This window comes from Strix uralensis, chromosome 2, assembly GCF_047716275.1.
Source record: "Strix uralensis isolate ZFMK-TIS-50842 chromosome 2, bStrUra1, whole genome shotgun sequence".
Lineage (NCBI taxonomy): Eukaryota > Metazoa > Chordata > Aves > Strigiformes > Strigidae > Strix > Strix uralensis.
This window is the reverse complement of record NC_133973.1, coordinates 123,582,222-123,608,857: the sequence shown is the minus strand read 5'-3', so window position 1 is coordinate 123,608,857 and position 26,636 is coordinate 123,582,222. Positions and strand designations below refer to the sequence as shown.

The window sequence follows — 26,636 nt, the reverse complement described above, 5'->3', positions numbered from 1 at the left end:
ATTATTTTGCTTAAAATATTGAGAGCAGTAGATTTTATTTTGTGGAACAGTTACGTCTGAGCCAGTACATCAAATTATTTTTTTGTTATATGTCCATAAGTATGTTCTGTTTTGAAGAAATTAATATTGTTAACTTCATTTGCAATCAAACGTTTTGTTGCACAGTCCTTTCCTGGTTTTGTTGCAGGGGTAAACAAAATCTTTAACGTGGAGCTGGTAGCATGGTCTTTAGCTAAAGCTGCATGCAGCTTTTCACCAAGACATTACTCTCATGGCTAAAACTATCATTTTTCCAAATGTTACTGTTTATGTTGAAATTTTCCATTTCTGGCACCTGCCTTGAACTGAATTATTTAGAAAATTTCCATTAAAATGACTTAACTGTGACAAGGAACAGTATTATTCAGATACTTTTGTCTCTTTCTTTTCATCACCTCTTTAATTTGGTGGCCATACAAAATTGGTTTGGTCAGTACAATATTTTTATGCTCTTCCAGAAAAATACATTATGCTTGAATTAAACTGTTTGATTGATGTAACATTTTACGTCTATTGTTTCACTTTTTAAACAAAATACTTGGAAGTAAGAGCTAGTTCACAGACAAAATAGGTATAGATTACAGCATGGAGATTGTATTTTCCTCTTCCCTCCTTTATATGACCATTATTAGGTTATTCAAGTGGTATCTGTGAAATCCAAATTTCAATCACTTTCTGATTGATTAGAAGTGGAAATTTTACCTTGGGTCTCCTTTTTTTTCAAGCATACTGTGCAGCCATTGAAGTACTCGGTATCAGTCTTTCTATGGATACTGTTCCCCTTGACATAAAATACTTCAGTATTTATCGAAATAAGGACTGGAATGCAGGTTATCATTTCTCAGAAACTGCAACCCAAACCATGAGGTCAGAGGGTTATTCTTTATTATCTCTAAGACAATAAAATTTTGTATCCTATTACATTCTCTGTGTGTTTATATATGTTACATATAGAATTAAATAAGTCTCTGAGAAATAATGAAGAATATTTTCTGAGTGATGTTCCTCTAAATGAAAGCAGCAGATGCTGCAAACACGTGGGTATGGACATCGCCTTACTTGCATGAGTGAGTTGATCTGTATCAGTGTTAGCTGTTTGTGTTACTGCTTTTCTGAGGTTAGACTGTGTCTATGAAATGAAGATGTTTCAGGTAACTAACTGATGGAAAAACTGAATTCATTTTCAAGTCTGTTTGTAATATGACTTATGACTGGGATGAGTTAAACAAGGGTTTCTTCTGCAAGGTCTATTGTGTCAGTCTAACTCTTCAGAGGCATAGACAAGACCAGCATGGAAAAAAGGAGTGCCTGTGTACAGAGTCTCTCCCAAGTGTCAAGAACTTGTAGAATGCTCCGGGCTAGTTAGTGGGAAAACAGACTCTTAAGGGGAGGGTTAGGATAAATCATCATTGGAACTGGTTAGACTTGATTTTGAAGAGACCGTTCAAAGACTTGAAATAAGTTTCTGTGGTCACCTTAAATCTAGAAACATTGGCCATTTTTTACTTATAACTGTGATTGTTAACATATTTTATGTTGATCACTTAAATTACATGACAAACTCAAGTGATTTCCCTATTCGTTTTCCTTTTGGCAAGATCAGAGGGGTTCAGTTATTATTGGCTTTCAACCAGTATTGCAACATATCACTGTCTTCCACGTTATTTCACTAATCCAAAATTCGCATTTGCTATAAAGGCAAATTGAAATGTATCTCCAGACTAAATTATTATACCCAAATACTCGAACTTGTTTTGATTGTGTATTCCTCAAGACTAGGGTTTTTTTTTTTAATGTAAAATAGTGGTTTATTCCAAGCCTATGCTGTATAAAATGCCATTGCAATCTTCGTATCTGACAATCTGAATGTTCAGTCATTTGAAGAGTGTCTTGCCTCAATTTAAAGCCCTGCTTGAATCAGTGATCATGTAGGGTTGAAGCTGAAACAGCATTTTCAGTACAAAAGTGTTTGTTTCACAGGTAGATTAATACATGAATAAGACCTTGCTTGTGGATACGTTAGGGTTGTTATACATACAGCATGGCTCACAAACCACAGAAACAGGGAAACTGAGAACTGTCATCTTATATATATACCTGCTCCTCCTTTACAAGCATATACTTTTTCATAAGAATTGCCATACATATTAGCTTGAGTCCATTTTTGGTTTTACATTCATATACATCCATCCATCCATATATATATCTATCTATGAAATATTTATATATAGCTATGCACTAAATTATTTCTACCATACTTCATAGCTTTTTTTGAAGTGATTTGTTTTACTGCAGCTGAGTAAAATGTTCATGAATGTAGCTAAAGGAAAGGAACAGAGGAAAAAACAGTAGTTTACTTCAGTTACAGTAATAATAAAATGTTCACTTGCGGGAAGGGAATGGAAGATAAAAAAGTTTGTGCATAGTGATCTGCCAGGATGCTATATTATGTTATGAGAACTTGGTATTATCAGAGACAGTATATGCTAATGTCTCAAGAGGATGTTGGGAAATCTATTGCTTTCTCATCAAGAGTAAAGTGTCACTGTCCACAGTAATTCTACCCCTTTGGAGATAGCAGAGCTGTGTTTTGGGTTTTTTTTTTAAAGAGATAAACTTTCTGTGAAGTGGAAAGCAAAACAGAATTTAACTACTTTTTTCTTCCAGTACTCTGTTTCTATCCTAGTAGGCTCATGGTGGCCTGGGTACACATAAACCTAATCATTTTTTTAAAATATTTATTATTATAAATGTGCAGCAGCACTTCTGAGGCATTTAGTAGCTTGAGCTTTGCTGTGCAGTTTACACCCGATACTGGCATATCTCCATAACGAAGTATGGCTCACCAACTGGGAAATAAAGCATTAAACCAAAGACCCAGAATTCAGACAACAGGAATAAGCAAAGAATAACTGAAATCCAGTAGACTGAAAGATCTTGTAACAAACAGTTTAAAGATTTGTGCTGTTCCAAACAGCTGCAAGAAGAAAAAATATCAGCCTTTAAACTCAGGAGGCTGTTTAGGGGAAGGTAGATGCTGAAATCTTGTACATGTTCTTATAAATCATATCCATAAAGTTCTTAAGAGGAATGTATGTCTTGAAAAATATCTGATAGAACAAATGGAAATTGTAAAACAGGTAACATAACAGTCTCTAAATATTTTTTTCAAGATAAGTGATTATATTAATGAAGCGTGCAGTGAGTGTTGGCAATTACATGAAACTGTCTCATTGGATAAATTTTTTTCTGGAGAGGTATAAAAATATAATATTAGAAAATGCTCTTAGATATATGGTTTAACTTTTAGGTTGCCTTGTGTGGAGTCAGGCATTGGACTCGATCATCTTTGTGGGTCCCCTTCAACTCAGGATATTCTATGAATCTAAGAGTATTTCTGTATGTGACCTTTAGGATTTCCTAATATAAATCCACCTTCTGCCTTTGTTGCTGCTGTGCAGTGCACAAGATAGAGTGGAAACATGTTAAAAACTGTTCCATCTTTGCAATGTATTTAGACTGCTAAAAGAAAAAGTAATATTTATAAACTGTAAAAATGTATACTGATGTTTTAGCAAATCAGAGATCTGGTAGGATAGTCCTTCAGCTGAACTGGGAATTATTTTTAAAATTATATTCACACACTGTATGGTTATGGGTCTTTTAGGAGGTGTGTACTGGTCAAATAGTATTAATAATTTTTTTCTGATTCTACAGCTGCAGTTCATTCAAATCTGTTAACCCTAAAGCTTTGCCTTATTTTTATATTTGTGAGTAAGAACAAACCAGGAAGACAGATTCTGAGTTTTCTAGAAGACGAAGGAATACTTTCCTCCATCAGTTATTCTTCTCTTCTTTCCCCCTAAATCAGACTTTGTTGGAAAACTTTTCTGAAAAGGATAATTTCAGGGCTTTGAGTCTCATCATTAAGACCTTAACTATCAGTGAGAGAGAGGATTATTTTTTTTGCTTTAAAATGGAAAAAAAAAATCTCTGAGAATTGTTTGCCTTTCATTTCTGTCTCTAAAGTATTGTCTAGAAATAGCTTCATCTACAAAATACTTTTTAAAACATCATTTCTCCTACAACCTGCAAATTCCAAAGAAGTGAAAATGGGTGTTTTAGCTGATCTCCATTCTCCTTTTTTAGGATAACCAAAATTACATTGAATATAACATAGATTGTAAATAACTATTAATTTACTCATTAAATTATGTCATTGCATTTTATATATAACATTAACATGATTCTTAGTTAAGCAGTTAAGAAATTCTAGAATTAATATTGGATATGCATGTCCAGTTTTTCTCCATGTCTATTCCCCTTATGGCGGTTTTCAGTTATGCAGTCCCATACTATTTTTACATGACCCCATCCCTTAAATTTGCAGGGTAGATGGCGCCTGCTCAAAACAGATTTACTAATAGGTTACAAACAAAAAAGGGACTAATGCAGTGGTGCTCACTGCCTCAACATCTAATCATTTAATAATTTTTAAAGTATTTAAAAACTAGCATTATGAATTCCACTTCTGGAGCTGAATGACTAGGTTAGTCTGTGGGCGTTAGGCATCTGGAACAGGGATCCTGAGAATCATCACTCTCAGTATTGAGATGCAAAATAAATTAATAGAAAGCAAGAGAGAAACATTTAGCTGAAAACCTTTTCCTACACAGTTATGTACATTTACCTCAGGTCTTCATTAAAACTGGAAGTCAGAACTTGAAACCCTGACGTTCAGTGTTCAGATCACTTTTCTTTAACAATCCTTCAGTACAGTATCGCTTACTGAAGTGCCTGAGTGCCTACAAAACTGGAAACTTGAGTTCTTTTTATCCCAAGAGGTTTGAACCTGTATTTCTAGCATCCTGTGATGATTTCCCAAACAGGCAAATCAGGTCCTTTTAAATACTCAGGTTCATAGATAGCTAATTTCTGTATCCTAGGTAGCTTGGGGGAAAATTAGGCACCTAGGAGTTAGCCTAGGAAAGACATGGGTGTTGATAGGAAGCTTTTCTCTGGTCATCCTACACCTTCATAGCTTCTTTGGTGGGTTTGGCACAATATAATGGATCTCTTGTGCAACATAAGCACCAAAATCCTTCCTCAGTGGCATTTGCTTTCTTGGATCTGCCCACATCTTCTCTGAAATCAATATTGTGTAGTGCCATGTACATTATATTTTCCAAACTCGCATAGAAAAGAGATTATTAATTTTGTAATGGACTTTCCCATTTCATAGTTGGTAAACTCAAAACCCGTAAAGGTGTTTAGATACCTCACTGTCTTTTAGAGGTAGCTTTGTATCTGTGTGACCATTGGTGTCTTTTTCTTCACAATTAATGTGAAGTATAACATTATATATACACACATATAACACACAAAGAACTCCTATAAATAAACCGGTCAAAAATATCAAGAATAGCAAGTAGTGTGAGAGGTGAGGGGCCTGGGTTTTCAGAGTAGGTAGCATTTTTCCAGCACTTATCTTCACAAGAATATTCCCATTTACCTCTTGGAATTGCGAACAGTCAGCATTTCTTTTGCAGAAAATGTCAAATATACATATAGCAGCTCTTCAGTGTAATAGCATTCTGACAGAGTCCTTTGGCAGAAAATTCACTTGTCAGGTTCTCTTAAAATTTTACTTGTTGCAATGTTGTTTTTTCATTGGCCTCATGAAAGATTCCTTAGGCTCATGTTTTCTCTTGTTTTAGTGGTTTACTGAAATGAAATTCCTTGACACAGCTGTTCTAAGTCTTAAGATATACAAGTGACCTCTTTAAGTCCTCATAAGTGTTCCCTTTCCTAGAATACCAAGTATGTGGACAGGCTGGGTTTAGATTTCATGCATTAGGACATAAGATAATGCAGGCAACAGGCAAAACAATAAATTGTACTTACATAACACAAACAATATGCAAATCCAGAAAATATAAAGATAGTTCACTATATGAACATTTTGTTTCTTTATCATCCCATAATATTGTCACAGATTAAATCAAATTAAAACATTGGGATTTCCAGGTTTATTTCCCTGTATCTATTGACCACTAAAAAAGAGTAATTGTGAATGCTTTTTTAGGTCTGCAGAAGTAGTTCTACTTATGCATTTTTACAAGAAAACATGACATTCATTTTCTTTACAGAGTAGGCTAACAAGGGAAATAAAATATGTAAATATTTTAATGAGAATGATAAGCATCTTTAATGTGTGACATGATGAAATTGTATGATGCAACAAAATAAATGTAAATGAACTAAATTTGCATGAGCTAAGTAAAAGTGGGTATGTGTTTAAACGAGAAATCCTTTATTCTTTCGTTCCTAACATTTCTGAAGGTTGCCTCAACTGAGATTTTGTGTTCCCATGAGGTTTTGTTTTACAAGGAGAGTAAAATTATATATAATGCAGGATCAAGTCTATTTTCAACCTCTGGAGCACAACTGGCTAGAATTTTTTTGATCTTAATTTTTAAAAGTTGTAATTTTTCTGGCACCCTCCAGATTTACCAATTTAAGCTAACCTGCTATTGGAACAGGGTCTTTTGAATCAATCCTTACAAAATTTTTCCTCTGCTAAACTTAGTCATTTTAGAAACACATACTTAGCTATACAGGTTCAGTTTCCAAATTAGACAAGAAGTAAGCCTGACACCTGTAATTTCTTTTTACGGCTTTTTCCCATCTGAAAATTTCAAAGTTAGTTCTTAAATTTGGCCTGGTACAGAAAATTCTGAGCATATGCCTTTTCCTTGTTTTTTGAAGTTCAAGCAGAAGTTAACAATATAATTTAGCCAAACGTAAAGGTTAATAAATAACTAACAAAGCATTAATTATTCATTTCAATTAGAAAGACACTGGTTTGTATAGCTTTAGTTTGAAAATGTTGCCTAAAGGGGAATCTTTCCCTACACTTGGTTCTTTGTTCTTCTATTTAGTTTCTTTATCTCAAATCATAACTATAATGGAAGACTGCACCAACCTCTGAACATTTAGTGCAAGATAAGATTTAATTCAATCATAAAGTCTTTCAGGACTCACTAAGCTTTTATTCTGCAATTTAAAATATTTGTACAGCTATAAACTATACAGTATTATGGTATAACAATTTTATTAGAATAAAAAAAAGGTTTACTATAAAAATACATTCTTATTCACTAATGAATTTTATGCATTCTTTGGTAAATTTTCAAAATGTTAATTCTATTTTAATTGCCTAGGGATATATAATCACTTACCTAGATTAACAGATTTTGCTACTTGAAACGTTTTCCATTTAAAGTCACTGATGAAAAAAAAAATCTTCATTGCATAAGATTGCATATCTAATGCAGTTTCTTTTAGTTTTTCATGCCAAGTTTTTTCAGCATATGGTTTAACATCACTTAACTGCTCGGTTGCATGGAAGCGAACTTCCACTTCCACAAAAGAGAGTAGATAAGATTGTGAAAACAGTTGATATGTTTATTTTCCTTTATGTTTACATGTATTTGGAATCTTGGCCTTAAAAAAGTATGTCTTTTCAACCATCTCAGTGTTTGGATGGAGAAGTAATAGTGAAGAAAATGCTTGTATAGTACATACATAAAGTTGTCCCAGTGGTGATTCAGATGGTGCCAGTTGCTCTTATTCATCACTATATTAAAGTACGATGGAGAAGTTGGGGGTGTGGATGGGACTCCCATATGCCCTTAGACCTGATCTCTCCTCACAGATCAGATGATGGTTTCTTCTTTCTGAAAGATGAGAAGAGGGGGTTTCACTGCGGGGAGGTGTTAATCACTGTGATTAGGACATCTGAGAGATGTTTTCTGTGTTTGCCATGACAAGGTTTAAATCCTCATCACTTGTGGCACTTTGTCTGAAAATATTCAGTCTAGTATTATGGAAAATTCCAGCTTAGGGCAGATCCACTGTCAAATCTGCATTTTCATGTATTCTCTTTCATTTTGTAAACTCCCTTACATGTTAGAGCACAAAAACCATCCTGTGTCATAGGGCAATCCAGAAACAGTAGCGTTGTTTAGACAAACCTTGTTCGTTTTTTGATACTGTAGAATTTATATAAAATTTAAGATTAAATTTGTTGAACTATGCAGCTTTTTCCTCTGAATTTCATACACAAACTACATCATTTTCTTTTGCAATTGAACACAGGTAAATTTTGACCTGATGGAAACGGTTATGGTGCTGTGATGCTGATTCATAAAAACACCAGGCTCCGTATTGATTGTATTTTAACTGAAGCTCTCATTAATGAAAAATTAGTATCAGCAAAAAAACCATTTTTGATAAATGCAATAGCCTGCTTTTATGCCTGTATTTCAGAATTTTCATCAAGAAGTCAAGAAAACAGATGATTCAGAAAGCCTGTCAAGCCTTGACAGTCTTGAGGCTGGAGAACAAAATGGAAATTACACAACACCAAGTGAATCATCTTTGACTACACAGTGTGACTGTGTCCTGTACAATCCAGAAACATCACAGACTAGAAATAATGGTTTGCTTTATACAGCTCAAAGTACTTCTAAAAATATGCATCTAAATAATTGTCTGAGAAATGTAGATTTGCAATACTACCACAATTTACCTATTCATGATCTTTTAGCTAAACATAATGTTCTAACTCCTGCTGAACATGTAAACAATTCAGAAGAGGAATCATCTGCTTCTCACAGATCTGGAAGAAAAAACGCAGAGTTCTCTACCTCTAGTAAGCAAGAAAACTCTGTAAGTAATACATTTAGTTTTCTGAAAAATATAAAAGAAGAAAGAAGCAAGCCTGCTTCTGGAATGTCTAGCACATTAGCCACTGGTCATCCTGTTTTCAGTCCTAGCAAAGCTTGGGCCAGCCCTGATTCTGTTCCAGGAGAAAGAGATCAGGATCTGATGCAAGATCAGAGTTTTAAAATGACCCCACAAAAAAGAACTATATCTGTGCAAACCTCCAGTCAACCTATTGCAACATCTATAATCTTATTTCCTAATCAGGGATGTTCCACTGTCATTCCCAGCACAGCTGATACATTACCAAAGGACAAAAACATCTGTACAAAGTTTTTAAAAAAAAAATCAGGAAAAATGACTGAAACAAAAGAAGAAAATATTAAATGTATTGATGACATTAATCCAGGATCATCTTTATTTCAGGACATACCAAATGCCTCAGTTCTGTGCGAAGTCAAGCAACAGAATAACAATGAGGAAGAAAAGGGAAATATGGTTGAAACTATGTCACTGGTGTCTGATACAGAGTTCAATTCTGGCCTTCCTGCCCAGCACAAAACCCTGAAAAACAATATTCTTGAAAGAAAAAGAGCTAAGTTATTCAGAAGTATCTTAAAGAAGGATTCTAAATATGAACCCAGTCATGTCAAAGCTGTGGTTTTGAACCACGGGATCAGTTTTGGAACTCGACCCATGTCTTCTATCAGAGACAGTTTAGAACTGGCAAAAATAAAAAAGAAAACTGCAGAAAATGAAAAATACAATAGAAACCTAACATGGTGTGATCAAATTAACCAGATAATAATAGAAAATAATGAAAAATGCTATGAAAAAAACACCACTAAAATATCTTCTGCACAGCTGCAATATGTTCAAACTACAAATAATGCTCCTAAGACTAATTTAAGTATTGTTGCTCAACCTTCAAACCCCATGTTCATAAAAAATCATCAGGAAAACTTTCATATATCAAAACCAAATGTTAACTCTGAAGAATCAAATAAAGAATGCACGTCTCTGAATATATTTATGTCTACTGGATCCTTTTCTGCTAAAAAAGCTTGGACGTTACCAAAAGATGAAGAAAGTAAACCCCCAGTATGTAGTAATAATTCTAAAATTAATGAAGGTAATCAACTCAAAAGTAAGTCAAAAATAACTGGAAGAACAACATCTGTAAGAGCCCAGTCAAGTTTTATGCCCAAGAAGAGAACAGGCACTATAATCCAACCGCAGTCAGCCGCTGAAGCCTACAAAATTCGAAAAGCTCCAGGGAAATTGCTAGCACCTCACCCACCATCCGCACCTCTGCTGGGAAACAGAAGTGTCAGAAACACAGCCAGCCCTGGGTGTCAGCCACTGCCGCCTTCACGTCTTCAAGCTACCACTACAAGCAGGAATGATTTAATTGAAAGGCATGTTGTGTTAGCAGATCGGGTTTTAAATAGAAACGGTACAGAAAGCAGTGAGAGTATTACTTGTCGTTCTGACTTGGCCACTGCAATATCTACACCTGGCTGCAGCATGGCCAAATACAAACCTTGGGCAAAAAATACTTGTTCTGTATCTAGTGTTCAGACAAGCGCCTGTCAAGATTGTTCAGTGACCTGCACTGAAAGAAGACCTGTTAATGCAGAAAATGGATTATATCTCCATCATACCCCAGCAGCTGGAAAAACAAGTACCTCCTGGCAAGGAGCACATACTGCCCGAGCTCCTCAAGACTCTGCTGCTGGTAAGAGTCATGTTTCTGGGGTTGGGCTGGGGGGATGTTCAGATGAAAGTCTTTTTCAATTACATCAGAAATTTGTTTTCAGTTAAAACATCCAGCCTTTCATCCATTCACACAATACAGCCAGTTTTAACAAGTTTTCACCATTTGTCATTGTCATTTCTATTCTAGTGGTGCCCAGAGGCCTCTCAAACGTCCATCTGCATCTTTAATAGCTCTCTACAGTATTCAATGAAAAGGAAGTATTTTCCCTGAGATTATATTCCTGACTAATGAGCAAATGTGACAGGTGGACTAAGTAATGATATAGGAGGAAGTGACTAAGTTTATATGAGCAAGTTTTACAAGGTAACTGGGACTCATAGCTTGTTGTCCAACAGTCACTGCCACCTGAGAGTGAAAGAAATGTAGATCTACCATGTTTTTAAAATGATGACACTGTAAATGCCTAAATTTTTTAAGTTTTAGTCCCAGTAATACATTAATGCTCAAAAAAATTAAATGTAAGTTAAAGAGCTTCTACCAGACAAATTTTCCTGTGCTGCAAAGTATGTCGATTTACAAAGAATTTGAAGAAATTTGAGGACTAATCCTTCATTTTGTTAAAAATTAACCTTGGGAACAATATGATGCAGAGATTGGTTGGTAAGATAGAGGAAAGATACATAAGAAATTTTGGGATGATTCACGGAAACAGACTCTACAACTCAGAGTTATAAAGCAGACATGTTTACTCCAGCACCGGGGTGCAAGGGGATTTCTCCACAAAGCTTGCACCCCAACAGCACATTTTACCAGAAACTTATAGAGTGTGGATATACATATTCATTGGATTGCATAACACAAACATACATATGCATAAGTAAGGCTGGGTTAGTTCAAAAGGCTGGTGTCAGCAGTTTATGTTCTCTTTGCGCCTGCGCATTGCCTCCTGGTGGTCGTCTTCAGGGGTCTTTTGGAGGAAGGCTCACAGTCCTCCTCACCTTGTACTTTTCCTCGGAGCATGCGCAGATTCTCTTAGCCAATTTCTTGAACAACAAGAGTGGTTCCAGCTGGTTTACCACCTCTATCTTATCTAAAAGCACCAGTATATTAGATTCTACCACCCATATATGACTATCTATACACTACAAAGACTAAACTTGATAGAACCCATCTGCTTTCCAAGGACGTGTCTCTTATTTTTGCCGAACATTGTAGTTCTTGGTAAGTTTCCACAGAAAACTGCTTTGTTTTGATGAACACAGTAGTCTTTGGTAAGTTTCCACAGAACAGTCAGGGCAAGCAGGATTATTAAGCATTAAAGCAGAAATCATTATAAATTGCTATAAGTTGCTATAAGTAAATAAATTGCAAAGCAGATGATCATATTTCCTTGTATCAGGGAGAATAAACTTTAATCTCCTAGTTTTCACATTTCAAAATAGCTTTCAAGCTTTTTGATTTGCCCTGTTTCAGCCTAGCTATATTCTGTGCTTTGGGCACTGATGGCATCCTCATGCTTATAATTTGTATGTTGTGTGCTGGTTTGCTTCCTGCTGAGGGTTGCAGCTGGACGCAGAGCTCCTGAAGCTGTAGACCCTGCTTCAGGTACAAACTGCTTCACCTGCTGGGATCACCCTGAGGACTGGACGTGCAGCTCAAAGATACTGTCTAGCAAAATACGTAATTCCCGTAACTTAAAAAAACTAAACTTCTAGTTTTATCTACTAATACATAGTTTTAACTGTGGAGTGATTCAGAACAGCTCTGTTGTGTAAGATCAGATGTAGATGAATATTCTTGGCCTAAAGCAGGGGTGGGAAATGAGAAATGTTATCAGCTGTCCATTCCAGTTCGAAGTCAAACAGATGAGCTTAAGATATGTGTGACTTAAGTTAACCTATTTGATTTTACATTGGAAATGAATGAAGTCTTGCATTACCATGCCTTGCCTCCAGCAGAGTTACTTGTCTCTTGTCCTTATTTGCACATCAAGTCAATGAATCAGAAAATGTACTGGGTCAGAGTTGTGTGCGCTACTAATACTGTCTTCACTGCAACTTCCTACATGCTACATCCCCAGTGTCACATAGCTCCAGCTTTTTTAGAGGAGGAGCTGAGTAACCTCTTTTTAAAATTTGGTTGGGTGGCCCTCTGTCAGTATCTGCTTAGATTTTGTGTTTAAAAGTCTTCTTTATTTTAAATACTCTAGATAACTCTTAATGACTTGCTATTATTTGTTCGATTGCCTGCAAATGCACATAGATCACCACGTCTTTGTCCTGAAGTGCTTGCTATGAGAGACTGAATACTGAGTAAAATACCTTGAGTAAAATATCTGCTGTGGCTCTATTACAGAGTTCAGTGAGGTCTGTAAGGACACTCGAAAATGTGATCAGTTGCAAAGCTTGGCCAAATATACAGAAAGAATAAGTGAGAACAAGATGAATAAATAAAATTGTTATCCATGAGGATCTTCCTTTAATTGGGCTTCCAGGCTTCAAGTATATCTTCTGGCTGACACATATTATACTGTAGCTGGATATTAGAAATATTTATTTTTTAATTTGTTATTAGAATTTGTTATTTATTTTTTAATTATTTTATTAGATTTAAGTCCTTTGGTGTTCAGTCAGTAAAATGCTTTAAAAATATGTTTAACATTTAAGCCTGCGACAAATACGGAACTAATTCACATGCTTATAGTTAAACAGGGGTAGACTGCCCAGTATCTCATGCCCTTAAAGATACTATTGCTTAGTATACTTCTGTGTTATGTTTTTCAAAGGAGTCTTTTCCTTGGCATAGATGTAGCATGACTTGCTAGACTAATTAAGTGCCAATGCATATCAATAGAGCAACTTTGGATTTTATTTTTCAGAAAAACATTATGTGATTACTAATATAACAAGGGGTTTCTTCTCTGCTTCTTTTTAAATTTTCCCCTGTATTTAATATAACATGATCACATTTCCTTTTCTTTTCAGGTGCTATTCAGCACCACGTGTCACATCACAGTAATTCACATATAACTAAATGGCAGCCTTTTAAAGCTAAAGTGTCTCATGTTACTGTTGATGGCAGCAGCCAGATGACTAGTTTCAAATCTGCTTCTAGGATCAATGAATTGTTTTCTTTTGCTGCAAATGTATAAATCAAGTAACTGCATTTACAAATCAAGTAACTGTGTTTACAGATGAGAATACAGTATCTTCTTGGATGTGTAGATTCCTGACTTGGACATGAAAATGCTGATTTGCATCTCCAGTTTGATGCATGAATGTTTAATTAAGAACTCAATTTTAATTTTGAAACTTGATGCTTTAATTTTGAAAATGTATTATTACACCAGACAAAACTGAGATAAATTTGAGGTACAGTGTCTAGGTTAGGCCTTTCTAGCTGAGGGAAAATACTATACAGCAGTACTGTCATTAAAATTAGTATACAGATGTATAAATTAGTAAAAAATAAAAAATAAAAACTACAAAATCCCAAGCTGCAGAACTAAGGTTTTAAACCAGGACTTTGCATTCGAATCACACCTGTGAGGCCACACCTGGAGGACTGTGTTCAGTTCTGGGCTCCTCAGTACAAGAGACATGCACAGACTGGAGAGAGTCCAATGATGGGCTGTGAAGATGATGAAGGGACTGGAACATCTGTCCTAGGAGAAAAGTCTGACAGAGCTGGGACTGTTCAGCGTGAGGAAGAGAAGGCTCAGGGGGATCTTATCAATGTCTATAAATACCTGGAAGGAAGGTGCAAATAGGAGGGAGCCAGGCTCTTTTCAGTGGTGCCCACTGAAAGGACTAGAGGCACTGGACACAAAGTGAAACACAGGAGGTTCCCTCTGAACATCAGGAAACACTTTTTTTTTTACTGTGAGGGTGACAGAGCACTGGCACAAGTCGCCCAGAGACTTTGTGGCATCTCCACCCTTGGAGATACTCAAAAGCCATCCAGACACGGTCCTGGGTAACCAGCTCTGCTTGTGCAGGGGGCTGGACCAGATAGCCTCAAGAAGTCCCTTCCCACCTCTACCATTATGTGATTCTATGAATCAAATAAACTGTGTGAGCTATTACACGTTTTCTGTGCAGTGCTATGTAATCTTAACAAATGTTGAATCTATTAAGATGTAAGATACAGCATCTTGGCAACAGGCGTTTACTGTGTTGGACAACTGGACTTTAGGATTATTCTCTAAATGCAACTTATTTTCTAAAACATTACTTTTTGGCACATTATTTGACATTTGTTATATCATAGTTCACTGTTCATTCCCCCTCTTACTTGGTAAGACCACCTTGTATGTTTGTACAGACCATCTTTGTTATCTGGGATTCAAAGTGGGACTTCACTTAGCCTGCTTATAAATGTCCACATACAATCCACATCTGTGGATAGTCCTATGCTATCATGAAATTAAATGTGCCTTAGAAGTGCCTCTTTCTCTCTTTTCACTGTAAGAAAATACATTTAGTGAGATCAGATGTAAACATACACAAGGTAAAGGTCTAAATTTGGACAGACATTTACTCACCATTATTAGTTTTGCTACAGCTATCTTTATTGTGGTTTTGCACATTTTTGGTTTATTTTTGTATGCATGTCATTTAAGGTGTTGTTCCTGTTGCAAGACAAAACCAGGTTTTTGACAACCATGAAAATAAACACAGAGCTTTTTCAGAACACAGAAGACAAAGTGTAGCCTCTAAAAGATGGAAACCTACTCATCATGCACAGGTAAATATTAAATACTGTATAAAATAAAAATCGTATTTATCTTCAAAATGGAAAGAGTTTCAGGAATATCAAAGATTTGTTCAGTGTCACGCTATTTTGATTCAGTCAGCTTGCTGTCACTGCTAATGAAAAGAATAACAGCATACATCACTGTATTAATATACACTAGTATTTTAGCACTTGAAAACATTTAGTAATATGAAATAATTTTTAAAAATGTTCAGAAAGTAGTATAGTTGCCTTAAATTACACTTAAAATATTCTTATAATATTTTTGATAGAATTCATTATGTACTGTCCCGCTGAGTCCTGTTCAATCTGCATTTGATCCAGTACAAAATATGAATAACACCTATAAGTCTGATGAAGGTATCGTAACACATCCCATTTCAATTCTTTTTTATACATAAAGTAGTGACCTAATATATCCCCTGTATAACATCACTTGTGTCTTTGGCATTAGCGATTCTAAGTAAGAAAAAGTAGTTGTCTAGACCTAATTTTTTCATGGAAATGTAAGATATAGCATCATGTGTCATTGATGGTTTTATAAATACATTACAATATATACTCGTTTCATTCCATTCCTGTTTGCATTTAACTGTAGCTGTATGGATCATACATAACTACATGATATGGTGCCAATTGTAAGATGCATTAGTGATCTTAATTATGTCATTTTCTAACATATCATGCTTCCTGACTTTGCCACCTTTTTGATCTTTTAATGTTAATTTTGTGTGTTTCACAGACCTATAGTCATGAAAGCAAGTATATTTAAATGTCATGAGCTCTTCTCATTTGAGGTTACCCCTGTAATCTCTTCGATTTCAGAAAGCACTGTTCAGTTTCTTATGGCAGAAAAGCTAGCAAATACATCCACTGCAAAGGATGAAATCCTGGCAGCTATGGAAAGTGTGCAACTGGCCAGACAGCCCTTACCGCTTAACAGGGCTCCATGTCCAGGCATGAGTGCACTTTCAGTAGAAGAACAGAAGATTTTCCAGTCTCTTGATCATCTCAATCAAAGGCTACAAGGTAAGTTTGAGAATAAATAGGATCCTACGTCAAGTGATTAAATAACTATATTTTGTTGTCATGGATTAATTTGGATTAAAAACATGAATCCTATGATATAAATATTTTTCTTTTATTATTATTATTCTTTACTAAATGCAGCAAATGGTAGATCAAAATCATGAAACCTTTCTTACAGTCAATGAAATTAATTTAAAATAATGGTGACTTTGTCTTGGTCAAAAAAATAATTCAAAATGTGACTAGACACCTTCAGAAGCTGGCTCAGCCCAACTGTAGCTGTTGTTTCTAACACGTTTGTTACAATTGTTCTTTGAAGATGTATGAGATGTATCAGCCTCACTTGAGAATCTGTTCCAATGATTATTCATCTTAATTTATTTGCAATTATTTTTGCAAATAATTACCCTTTATATATCCTACATTTTTGCAAATGTAACCGTTTATAATGAATGGCTTTTAATTTTCTTTCCTCTAGTCTTCCCCATGAATTCTTAAAGATCACAAATACTGAGTCGTGAGAATGCTGCAACCAAATCTGAATGTTTAAGTGAATATCACTTATGCAACTATTTTAAAAATGTCAAATTTACCTAAGTGTTCTCTAACCTGTTCTTTCTCTATGCCAGGCAGATTTCTTACCTGCTTTATACTGGTATTTTTGACATGAGCACTCCAATCACAGCTTCCATTTTGCTGAAGAATGTGGGGGAAAAGTATTTACGTGTTCTTGATAATTTTTTCTCTCCAGTGATTAGTTAGCTAACACTTTCATTCGTCGTCCTTTTATAACTAACATACTTGTAGAACAAACTTACTTCTTGGGTCTTTTACTACTGTAACTAATGGTTAGTGTTTGCTTTGACCTATGTGATCATACAGGTCTTTCACAAAAATTCTCATTAGTTTGACATCGTTTCTGTATTTTGTGTGCTCCATCCTGTATTTGAAATCAGTGGGGACCCTGTGACTTAGTCCATGTGGTCTTTTCACTGGACTGCTTGTCTTTCCATATCATTGGAATAACTTCTGCTTGTTATTTTTGCTGTTTATGGAACTGCCAAGTCTCCTGAATTTTACATGTTCCTCAGACTTTTTTCATATGAAATTTTACATGCCAATTATTTGAGTTTATAAGAGTCTGCTTGCTTGAAGTCCATTGATTTTATTTTACAATTCCACTACTTTTCCTTCTGGACTGCATCATTTCATGGTCACATATACCCAAGGTTACCCTCTTATTGACTGGAATCAAACTAAACCCAGGCTTATTAAGCTTCTGCACACTACCCATACGTTTCTACGTCAAATGGTAAATTTCTTGACTTTGAGGAAAAAGGCTTCAGTTTCCTGTAAACTGCAACAACAGAGTAAACGATCTTTGCAACCACTTAGAAACTTTTTGCAGCTGTATCCTACAATTCCTGCTTCCATCAAACAGCAGTTCCAAATTTCATTATATTGTACCTCATGCTTCCGGGCAAATAGACGTGAACAATTCTGTCTTTTGTCAGAGAGGAGTTTTAGTATGATGTGCTCGGGTTAAGAAAGTAAATATGAAAAACGAAATACAAGAAAATAGAAAATAAATTGCTGTATAAATAACAAAGAAATGACAAAGAAATAGAGGCAAAGGTAAATGCAGCAAAAGAACTGGGAGAAAGAAAGCTGAAGTGTGCAAAGTGTGAAAAGGAAAACTATGAAAACTAAAAAAAGTACATAAGGAATATGAAAGAATCATAGGAGTTAACTGCAAATGAAGTAACTGTGAAAATTAATACATATATATATGTATCTTAGAAATTTAATTAGCTTGCCTAATTATTTGGAGATTAAAATTGGTAATAAGAAACTGGGAAATTTTACAGGTAGACTTATGGGACATATAAGTACCTGTAAGTATGTACCTGTAAGTAAGTAAAGTGTTGTAAAACAAGTTTAAAAACATGTTTTTAAACCATGACCTTTCTGAACCCCTTTTTTTGGCTTAGTTTTCACATGTGACCAAATTAAGTGACTAAAACAGTGTACATTCATAGTGGTCTTTTTAATGAATAACAGTCACTAACCAATCCAAGTCTGGAATTTTTGTTGCCAGCCTAGAGTAGCTGGCACTCTTTTCTCTAGCTTTAGATTTCTTTGTTGACACTAATTTTTTTGTTCAGATAATAATATCTAGCTGCAAACTTTAAAAATACAGATATAGCATATACTTCAGCAGCTGTTGGTAAGGGCAAAAAAACCAGGGCTGTTAAACTACATTTCCACAATCTTCGTGAAGGTTTGTGTTGAATATTTGACTGTGAATCATATTTCCACTGTAGTATTTAGTTTATGTAATATTTATGATATGTGTTATTTTTAGATGTTCAAGAAGCCATTACCAGAAACCCATCTGCTTCAAATGTTTTGCAGATAACCACCCCTTTAGTAAGTATTTAACTTAAACATGTTCAGCTTTAATTCCTACAAACTGACCTTATGGCTTATTTTATAGCAAAAATATAATCGAAAACATTGACATCAATCTGCTCAACTGGCTTGCCAGATTTTCAGATTTCTATTTATGTAAAAAAAAAATACACGTATGAACCTTATAGTACTGTAAATAGGCTTTAATGGTTTATACCAGACTGCCTCACCCTCTGGCTTCATTTTCCTTTTGGAATCTGAAGACACTTCCAAAGTCCAGGAAATTCCAAGAACTTTTAAGGAATAGTGATTTAGTAGGGTCCATTTGAACTATATATTGGTCATAATTAATTTGTATTTCTTAATAACATAGAGAGGAAGGGAGGAATGATGCATGGTGGTGCATAAAATAATTGGTAATACAATAAATTCTTAGTCTGACCTGCAGGTATGCCGTGTTCTATAAGTGATAGGTATTATCTTTCTTCAATAAGGTTTTGTATTTTGTTTCATATATTCTAAATCTTGTCAGTTTGAAACAAAATAATTATGATACCTGGAATATGAAGAACTGAATAGGCAGATGAGTGTCCAAAGTACAAAATACACATTTCAAATGTTCAGTTTATAATGCAGGAGTTAGTATTTATAATTCTGTATTATCAGTCTCCTCCTTTACTATATATTTGTACTGAGGGAAAAATACAGACACATGACTGTATACTTCACAGACTTTATATACTTCCACATACTTCATATACTTTACTGGATAAACTGTTACCAAAAATGTTAGAGAAAAATACTCTTTATTCAGAAAGCTTTTGCCACTTACTGAGCTTGAGACTGAAAAACCCCAGAAAGTATCCAGGCTCCTAAATTAAAAATGATTGCCTGGTTTTGAAGTGGGACTGTGAAAAGAACAGGGAGCACATCATTACCTCTCTTCTTGTGAATCCTAGTAGTAGGTGTGACTTGGAACCTGAGCTTCCTCTCTTCTACCTCCTGTCTTACCAATTTAATTCTTTATGGCTAAATAACTTGTAAATTTTATATTTTTCAGCAGTTAGTGTAACATAGGTACCTTTATTGGATCTAACTCTGTTTTACTAAAGCATTTCTGAGCTTGTGTGTTCTCTGGGGCTTTCTTCATAGCCTGTCCTACTTTAAAAAAAAAAAAAAAAGCTCTTCTCCCACCAATGCATTTTCCTGGCTTTCAATAGTCAGAGTTCTTGGCTGGCTGGTCTGTGACAAAGCTTTCTCCCACTGATTCTTCATCTGCAAGATTTTTGTTTCACGAATAAGATATAAACACTAGACATTACTCAGGCTGTCCAGTCTCTGGAACTGTAAGTTCTCTGATGGACATTTAAGACCCTTCTTTCCCTACAAGTATATACTTAAGCATTTAAACAGGTGTCTTGCTGTAGGGATACATTCAGATCTCTGGCACTGGCTTGGAATTCTTGATAAGAGTGAACCACTATCGTATAAGTTCCCAGCTGCAGAAAAGGTATAGATGACCAAGATTTCATCAAATCTTCTGCAATGAGAAGTGGTGGGATTTTAAATTTTTACTTCACCAAGAGAACAACCTGCTTTGGCTCTCCTAGTTTCACAACATCCAAATAAACTCAGTAATTTGTGTGAATGACATTGTACCCTGTAATACCAACCTCTAAATCGAGATGAAGGTGCACAGCTGTTTATATACTGGAAAACAGATCACATGATATCATCAAATTATTTTTCTTGTATGTTATATTATGCATAATCACATTTCTGTTTATATACATGTATATCTCAATATTCTCCATTTTATTATAGAGTGTTCAGCAACGTATATCCTCCCCTTTGGTGAACACTGCAATAGCCTCACAGCAGTACCAGGATGCCTCAGCTAACAATCAATTGCGATTGTACAGGAGATACTGACATCATATGACCCAGGCTATTGCAGCTTTATGTACTTTATATGTAATGTGTATACTATCTGACACTATAAAATTAGCAACAAAATAAAGACAAAACAGTAATTCAAATAATCAATGTCAACTGACTGGTAAGCATTTTTAGGATAATTTATTAAGTCTATTTTATTATGCACTTTATTAAAAGAATGAAAATACTTCACATTTTTTAGTGTCTGTATTGTTTGCGTAAATTTCCTGTACCCGTAATTTCATAATAATGAAAGGAAAACAAATGTTTTGCTACATAGATTATGTGTAAACTACTTTCATAATTTCTCAAGTTTTTTAAGATTTGCTAATGGATTCTACTACAATTGTAAAATATGTGTTATAAACGTGATTTGATTATCAGTAAATAATACATGCAGTTTCACCTTTTATCTTTATATTGATGGCTGTATTGCAAATGACTGCAGACTGTGTGTTGCCCTTACTCAGGAGCCACACCTGATGACTCTAAAACTGACTGTGCTCCCAACATCATACTTCTCATAGCATGTGCTCCTGCAGGTCTTGCTGAATTTGTTGGAGATTCCTGTTCTCCAGATTTTCCCAACAACTTTTATCAACACTTGCACTTAAAGAAGAATTCTTCCCCAGCTCCTTCTGTAAAGAACCCCAGGCTGAACCTGTCAGAAAATTGGAAAGAAAGGTGCTTTGGAAGGAAATATACTACTAATGGTATGTAGATGCACTTTCATTGAAGCACGTAAGGAAACCTCTTTACATCAGTGTCAGCTTTAGACTAAAACAAGTATTCTAGAAACACAAAACCATAAGCACCCAGCTAACTCATCCGCAAAAATTGGATTTTGGTTTTCCTGATTGGTTTGACCTTTTTAAGCCATATTACAAAATCTCTACATAAAAGGAAGCTAAGTGGGGACAACAGGCCTGGAGACAAGGACTCCACTCCTGTCTTTAAGATACCCAGATGGAGCCAAATATTAGTATTTTCTGCATAAGGGCATGTATAGTCTAAGAACATGTCTGAGTGTCTTTCTGCAGAGCTAGATGCACTTGCAGTTGTCTTTGCAAGTGGTTATGTTGGAGGGACAGATTGGTTTTGGCAGTCTTGGATTGGCAAATTATACATTGATCCCTCAGTTTTAAATTCATCTGAGGCATGACGATTAACATGTCAACAGATTTGATGTGTCTGGTGATAAACCTGTCTGCATTGTTATGTCAATTCTGATTAAAGGCCTTTTGTTAGTTAACTAGCATGATACCTAAATCTGTGAAGTTAGTTAATTGCTAAGGAGTGGTAACTTTTTAACTTCCTCTCTTCACTCTTCCTCTGCTGTTTCAGTACAAAGTAGATAAACATTGAAACAAGCTGTAGAAGGTACATACAATGCACAGAATCGGTCAACAAATTTAGGCTGGTAATTAGCTGTAAGAAGCAATAAAAGCAATTTACTAAATCTCTGGGTTTATAACTCCCTATTAGATGCCTGATTTTCTGTTCATATCTACACAGTAAGAATTGTGGGGTTTGTCTGGGGACTTAAGTACTACCATATTTCCACCAGAGATGTGCCTGAATCCCACACAAGTGTTACTACTAGTCTTTGTTAAAGCGTATGGGGGCTTAGGAGAGTTGTATTTCAGGAGGGGGCTCAGTGCTGAACCAGTGCAACCATAGGAACATGCACCCAGAGGGACACTGGCATTTCTCTAAATGGAATGCATCTTCGCAAAAGAAGCAATTAATTATTTTGCAAAAGTATTTTTAAAGCTTTGTTATTCCCCCTCATACCAAGATCATCATACCATTATCTTTAATAAGTGCTGCCATTGCTTAGGAGGGAACCAGCCTGTAAAAAGGAGAGAAGAGGAAAACATGTGCCCATCATAACCATGGACAATTGATCAGGGGATTAGAGATACCTGCTGGCAAACAGTGTCAGCCAAAACTAGCGTAGCAAATAGTTAGCAGCTGAAATTTTACAAAGGACGTTTAGGGAAAGATTGATTTTTTCAAAGCAATGTTTTGAAGAATGGAATAATGCTACCTTTCTCCTCTAGCTAGGCACTGCAACATCTTTGGAGGAAAAATCTGATAAGCTTAAAGGGCTGACTTCAGTCTGGAGCCTGTTAAAATAAACTGTATTTAAACATCAAAATTGCAGAAACTTGGTGTCTTATGATCGCTGCTGTCTTCTGTCCTGACACTGCTGCCAAAAAAGGGAAACCATAGCTGCAGTCCATGTGCCTAAAGGATTCTGATGCGTGTCAGTACTTACTGAGTCTTTGGTGCTCGAATACATGTCAAATTCCCAGCAAAAGACATGGGTGTATCCTCAGAGCAAATGAACAAAGGCCTTCTGAGTTGGAACTCAAAATTGGTTTGCACGGAAAATACTGAGCCCTTACATTTCTGTATGCAGTACACTGCGACATTCCAGTATGGCAAGGATTTAATATTTAAATAGCAAGGGAAAGTTTCCCCACAGAGATTAAGAGACGGGAAAGCAAATAATCCAAATACCAGAGGCCATGGATCAAAAACAACCCTGCTAGTCAGCAAGCCAGAGCAGCAGCTTAACCAGGTTTCTTCTCCTATTAATCAGTTTAGGTGGCAAAAGCAAAGCCCATGAGTCAGCTTCCTCAATTACATGCAGAGATTTTTTTTCAAAAACAGGTGCCTGTATTTCTGTTTCTAGGAAAATATTTTCAAATGAGTTATTTGATTTAGGCTTCAGCTCAAAAATAACCTTGTTTCCTAGATCACTTTGGCTCTTCTGACGATACTAAAGTATAGCTTTTGTTTAGGTGGCTAAACAGTGTGACTCTCTGGCATCAGGAATGTGCACTATGAGAGTGGACCCAGAGGCAGCTGCTGGATTCTGAGCACTTGTGAAGAGCCAACAAGGTCTTTTTTTCCCATTAGTTGATGGTTATTCTTCAGACTGATGTTTCCAAGCTTTTCTATTCATCACATAGAAATAAAAAAAGATTAAAAGGCTTAATTTTATTTTTCAAGTATGAAAGAAAGTAAATATGTTAAAATCAACAAGCTTGGTTTAGACATGAACATACTAAATTTTGCATAGATTTATTTCAAAAACTCTTCACTCTGCCTACCATTTTTGCTGCTTTTTAAAGAAACTAGTCCATATTCTTTCTACAATAAAATTCTAATATGAAAAGAAAACATGAAAACCAGGTTAAAGTTACAGTTTTCAGCACAAGTCTAACTACAAAACACCCACAAAGCTTCTTTAAATCTGCACCCATGTGCCTGATTTTCAACTCAATTGAACACCCGTAGGGATGGTTTCAGGTGCCAGTACAGCTCAGTGCTTTTGCATAGAATGACATGCAAATGGTCCCAGAAAATAACCACGTGTCCTCAGTACATATCCTTTCCCATGTGACCAAGTATACTTTAAGCAGGAGGCTAAAGACCAACAGGTCACACGAAGTTAAGCAGGGGAGCCAGAGCACAAGTTTAATTTTCATTGATAAGATTAAACTTTCGCATTTCACAGAAAGCAGACATTCTCCTTGAAAGAAATTTGCTGCTTTACACTGAGCGTCCTTCTTGGTCTAATTTGCTCCTTGGGTGGCAACAATGAGTGAATTTGCCCATCCATAAATCATGGATCTATAAGGGGAATTTACCTGTGGCATATTTTATTTATACTACTGCAACACCTGGGAAAACTCGATTGTGATGAACACCACAAAGCTGAGGCCCGCAAGCAAGCAGTAAGGCTCCAGGGTCAAATGAAAGCAAGATTTCAGCATGAGATGGCAGCTCCACAGCTATTCTGTGGCAGCATGGGGTCTGTAATGATAAACCCATTCCAGCTTTACTCAGGGAAAGTTACAAAAGTGGTGTAGACACAGCATTACCTTCAGCCCATCAGCTAATACAAGGCAGCAGCCAGGGAGAATGTCCCAAATGGGTTGCTAAGGGCAGTGGAGCAGAGGAAGATGAGGGTGTCATTGACAAGCAGCCTCCCAAGCGCAGACATGGCCAGAGTTAGAAGGGTTAGAAAAAAGGGGCTGATGTCAACACAACCTTTACACCCCATCAGGGGTTTGCAGGGTGTGAGAGCACCCCTGCCAATGTCCACCTTCTCCTCCATCTCCTATGCAGCAGCCTCCAATGCCAGAAAGAATATTATCTACCACTACATCTGGGAGGGCATCATGAGCTAATAGCCACCACCCACCCAGCACCTGCAGCTTGGTTTTAGGATGGCAGGAGGCAATGGACATGAGGCCTCTTGATCAGGGCAAGAAGGGTCCCCGCCTGCTGTTGGCGCTGGAGGCAGCGGTGACAGGCATGAAGGTGCTGTGGACGTGAGGGATGGGTGAAGCTGCAGCCAGTGGGACTGTGCCATGTCCTCGGTGCTGGCAGGGACAGGCAGGGAGACAGGGACTGGCTGGACTGCAGCTGGAGCTGCCACAGCAGCCTGGGTTTTCTGAACAAGACCCTGACTCTCCATCCTCTTCTGCCAGCCAGGGGCATCAGGCAGCAGGGTCCCTACCTAGGCTGGTTGATAAGGTCTTGGTGGTGGCAAGAACTGCAGCAGTAATGGGAGGGAAGAGGGGGACTGGGCGAGGCCAGAGACCAGCCTCCTCCAGCCATTGTTCCTGGCCAATTTGCTTTCATGGGGAAAAAGTATTTTCTGTAGCTACCACATTCACAGGAACAGAACTGCAGCCTTGTGAAGCGATGAAGGCCTTTGCAGAGCCACTAGTGACAGCTGTACTCCATGTTTCAAACATTTTAAACACTGTTTTGCAGCCAGAAGGGACACCAAGTAAACATTTATTTATGACAGTGGGGACAGCCAACTTTTGTGTGAAATTTCAGCAGTGAACACTGCTGTTCTATACAACCACAGGCTATTAGCACTGAGGGTACCTCAAAGCATTTGAGACTAAAGGGCACCCTTGAAATATGTATTTACCTGTATTAGGCCAGTATTTAGCACACAAGTCTTGAGTTGCTTGGCAGAAGCTGTGGTAAAACTCCTGCTGGGGAGGAGAACTGGACTGATGCTGTCAAATTCTGCAGACAAAACAAGAATGGCAATGCACGTTAGAAAAGAAATCAGCAAAATATGGGCAGAGTGAATATGAACAGTGCCATCTAAAACATAGCTGTTGGTGTGTGGGAATAACCAGACTCTCTTGTCATCAAATACACTGAAACACTTAAATCTACTCAATCAAGTAGACAGGAGGTTCCATATCCTTTAATCGTCCTCATCATAATATTCATAATAGCCTGGCTCTAACACCACTGCTTTTATAAGAGAGAATTCACCCAGAGTGAATTTGACCCCATATAACTAGAGATGACTCCACAATGTTTTTGGAATTGTATTTCAAATCATAGCTGCAGGATTCCTTCAATATTGAATATAAATTCCAAGCCAGCAACAATGGTGGCAATGGTCCAGGTGACAGAAGTGGCTGTGGGTGACACAAATCTACATATAAAGTCTCTATTATTGTATATATTAATTTTGTGTTTGTTTTGAGAAGGAAGGAATTGTTCAACATTTTTATTTAATCTGTATCCAATAGTTGATGCTCTTTCAGAGTGGCAGAAAAAGAGGAAAAATAAGGGGAGGGGAGGGGAGGGGAAGGGAAGGGAAGGGAAGGGAAGGGAAGGGAAGGGAAGGGAAGGGAAGGGAAGGGAAGGGAAGGGAAGGGAAGGGAAGGGAAGGGAAGGGAAGGGAAGGGAAGGGAAGGGAAGGGAAGGGAAGGGAAGGGAAGGGAAGGGAAGGGAAGGGAAGGGAAGGGAAGGGAAGGGAAGGGAAGGGAAGGGAAGGGAAGGGAAGGGAAGGGAAGGCAAAAAAGAATAAAGGAGGAGAGGAGAGGAGAGGAGAGGAGAGGAGAGGAGAGGAGAGGAGAGGAGAGGAGAGGAGAGGAGAGGAGAGGAGAGGAGAGGAGAGGAGAGGAGAGGAGAGGAGAGGAGAGGAGAGGAGAGGAGAGGAGAGGAGAGGAGAGGAGAG

The 26,636-nt window shown here is 36.7% G+C and overlaps 1 protein-coding gene across 1 annotated transcript in view; it reads left to right on the top strand.

Annotated features, from left to right (window-relative positions):
• Positions 1-22,079, top strand: part of CEP126 (centrosomal protein 126) — a 42,274-nt gene extending 20,195 nt beyond the window's left edge. The window contains exons 5-10 of the mRNA XM_074860793.1: positions 8,371-10,504; positions 15,108-15,232; positions 15,514-15,601; positions 16,067-16,270; positions 18,636-18,700; positions 20,507-22,079. Of these exons, the coding sequence (XP_074716894.1) occupies positions 8,371-10,504; positions 15,108-15,232; positions 15,514-15,601; positions 16,067-16,270; positions 18,636-18,700; positions 20,507-20,614 (2,724 nt within the window). The 3' untranslated portion in view covers positions 20,615-22,079. The remainder of the gene's footprint in view (positions 1-8,370; positions 10,505-15,107; positions 15,233-15,513; positions 15,602-16,066; positions 16,271-18,635; positions 18,701-20,506) is intronic.
• Positions 22,080-26,636: the final 4,557 nt, after the last annotated feature.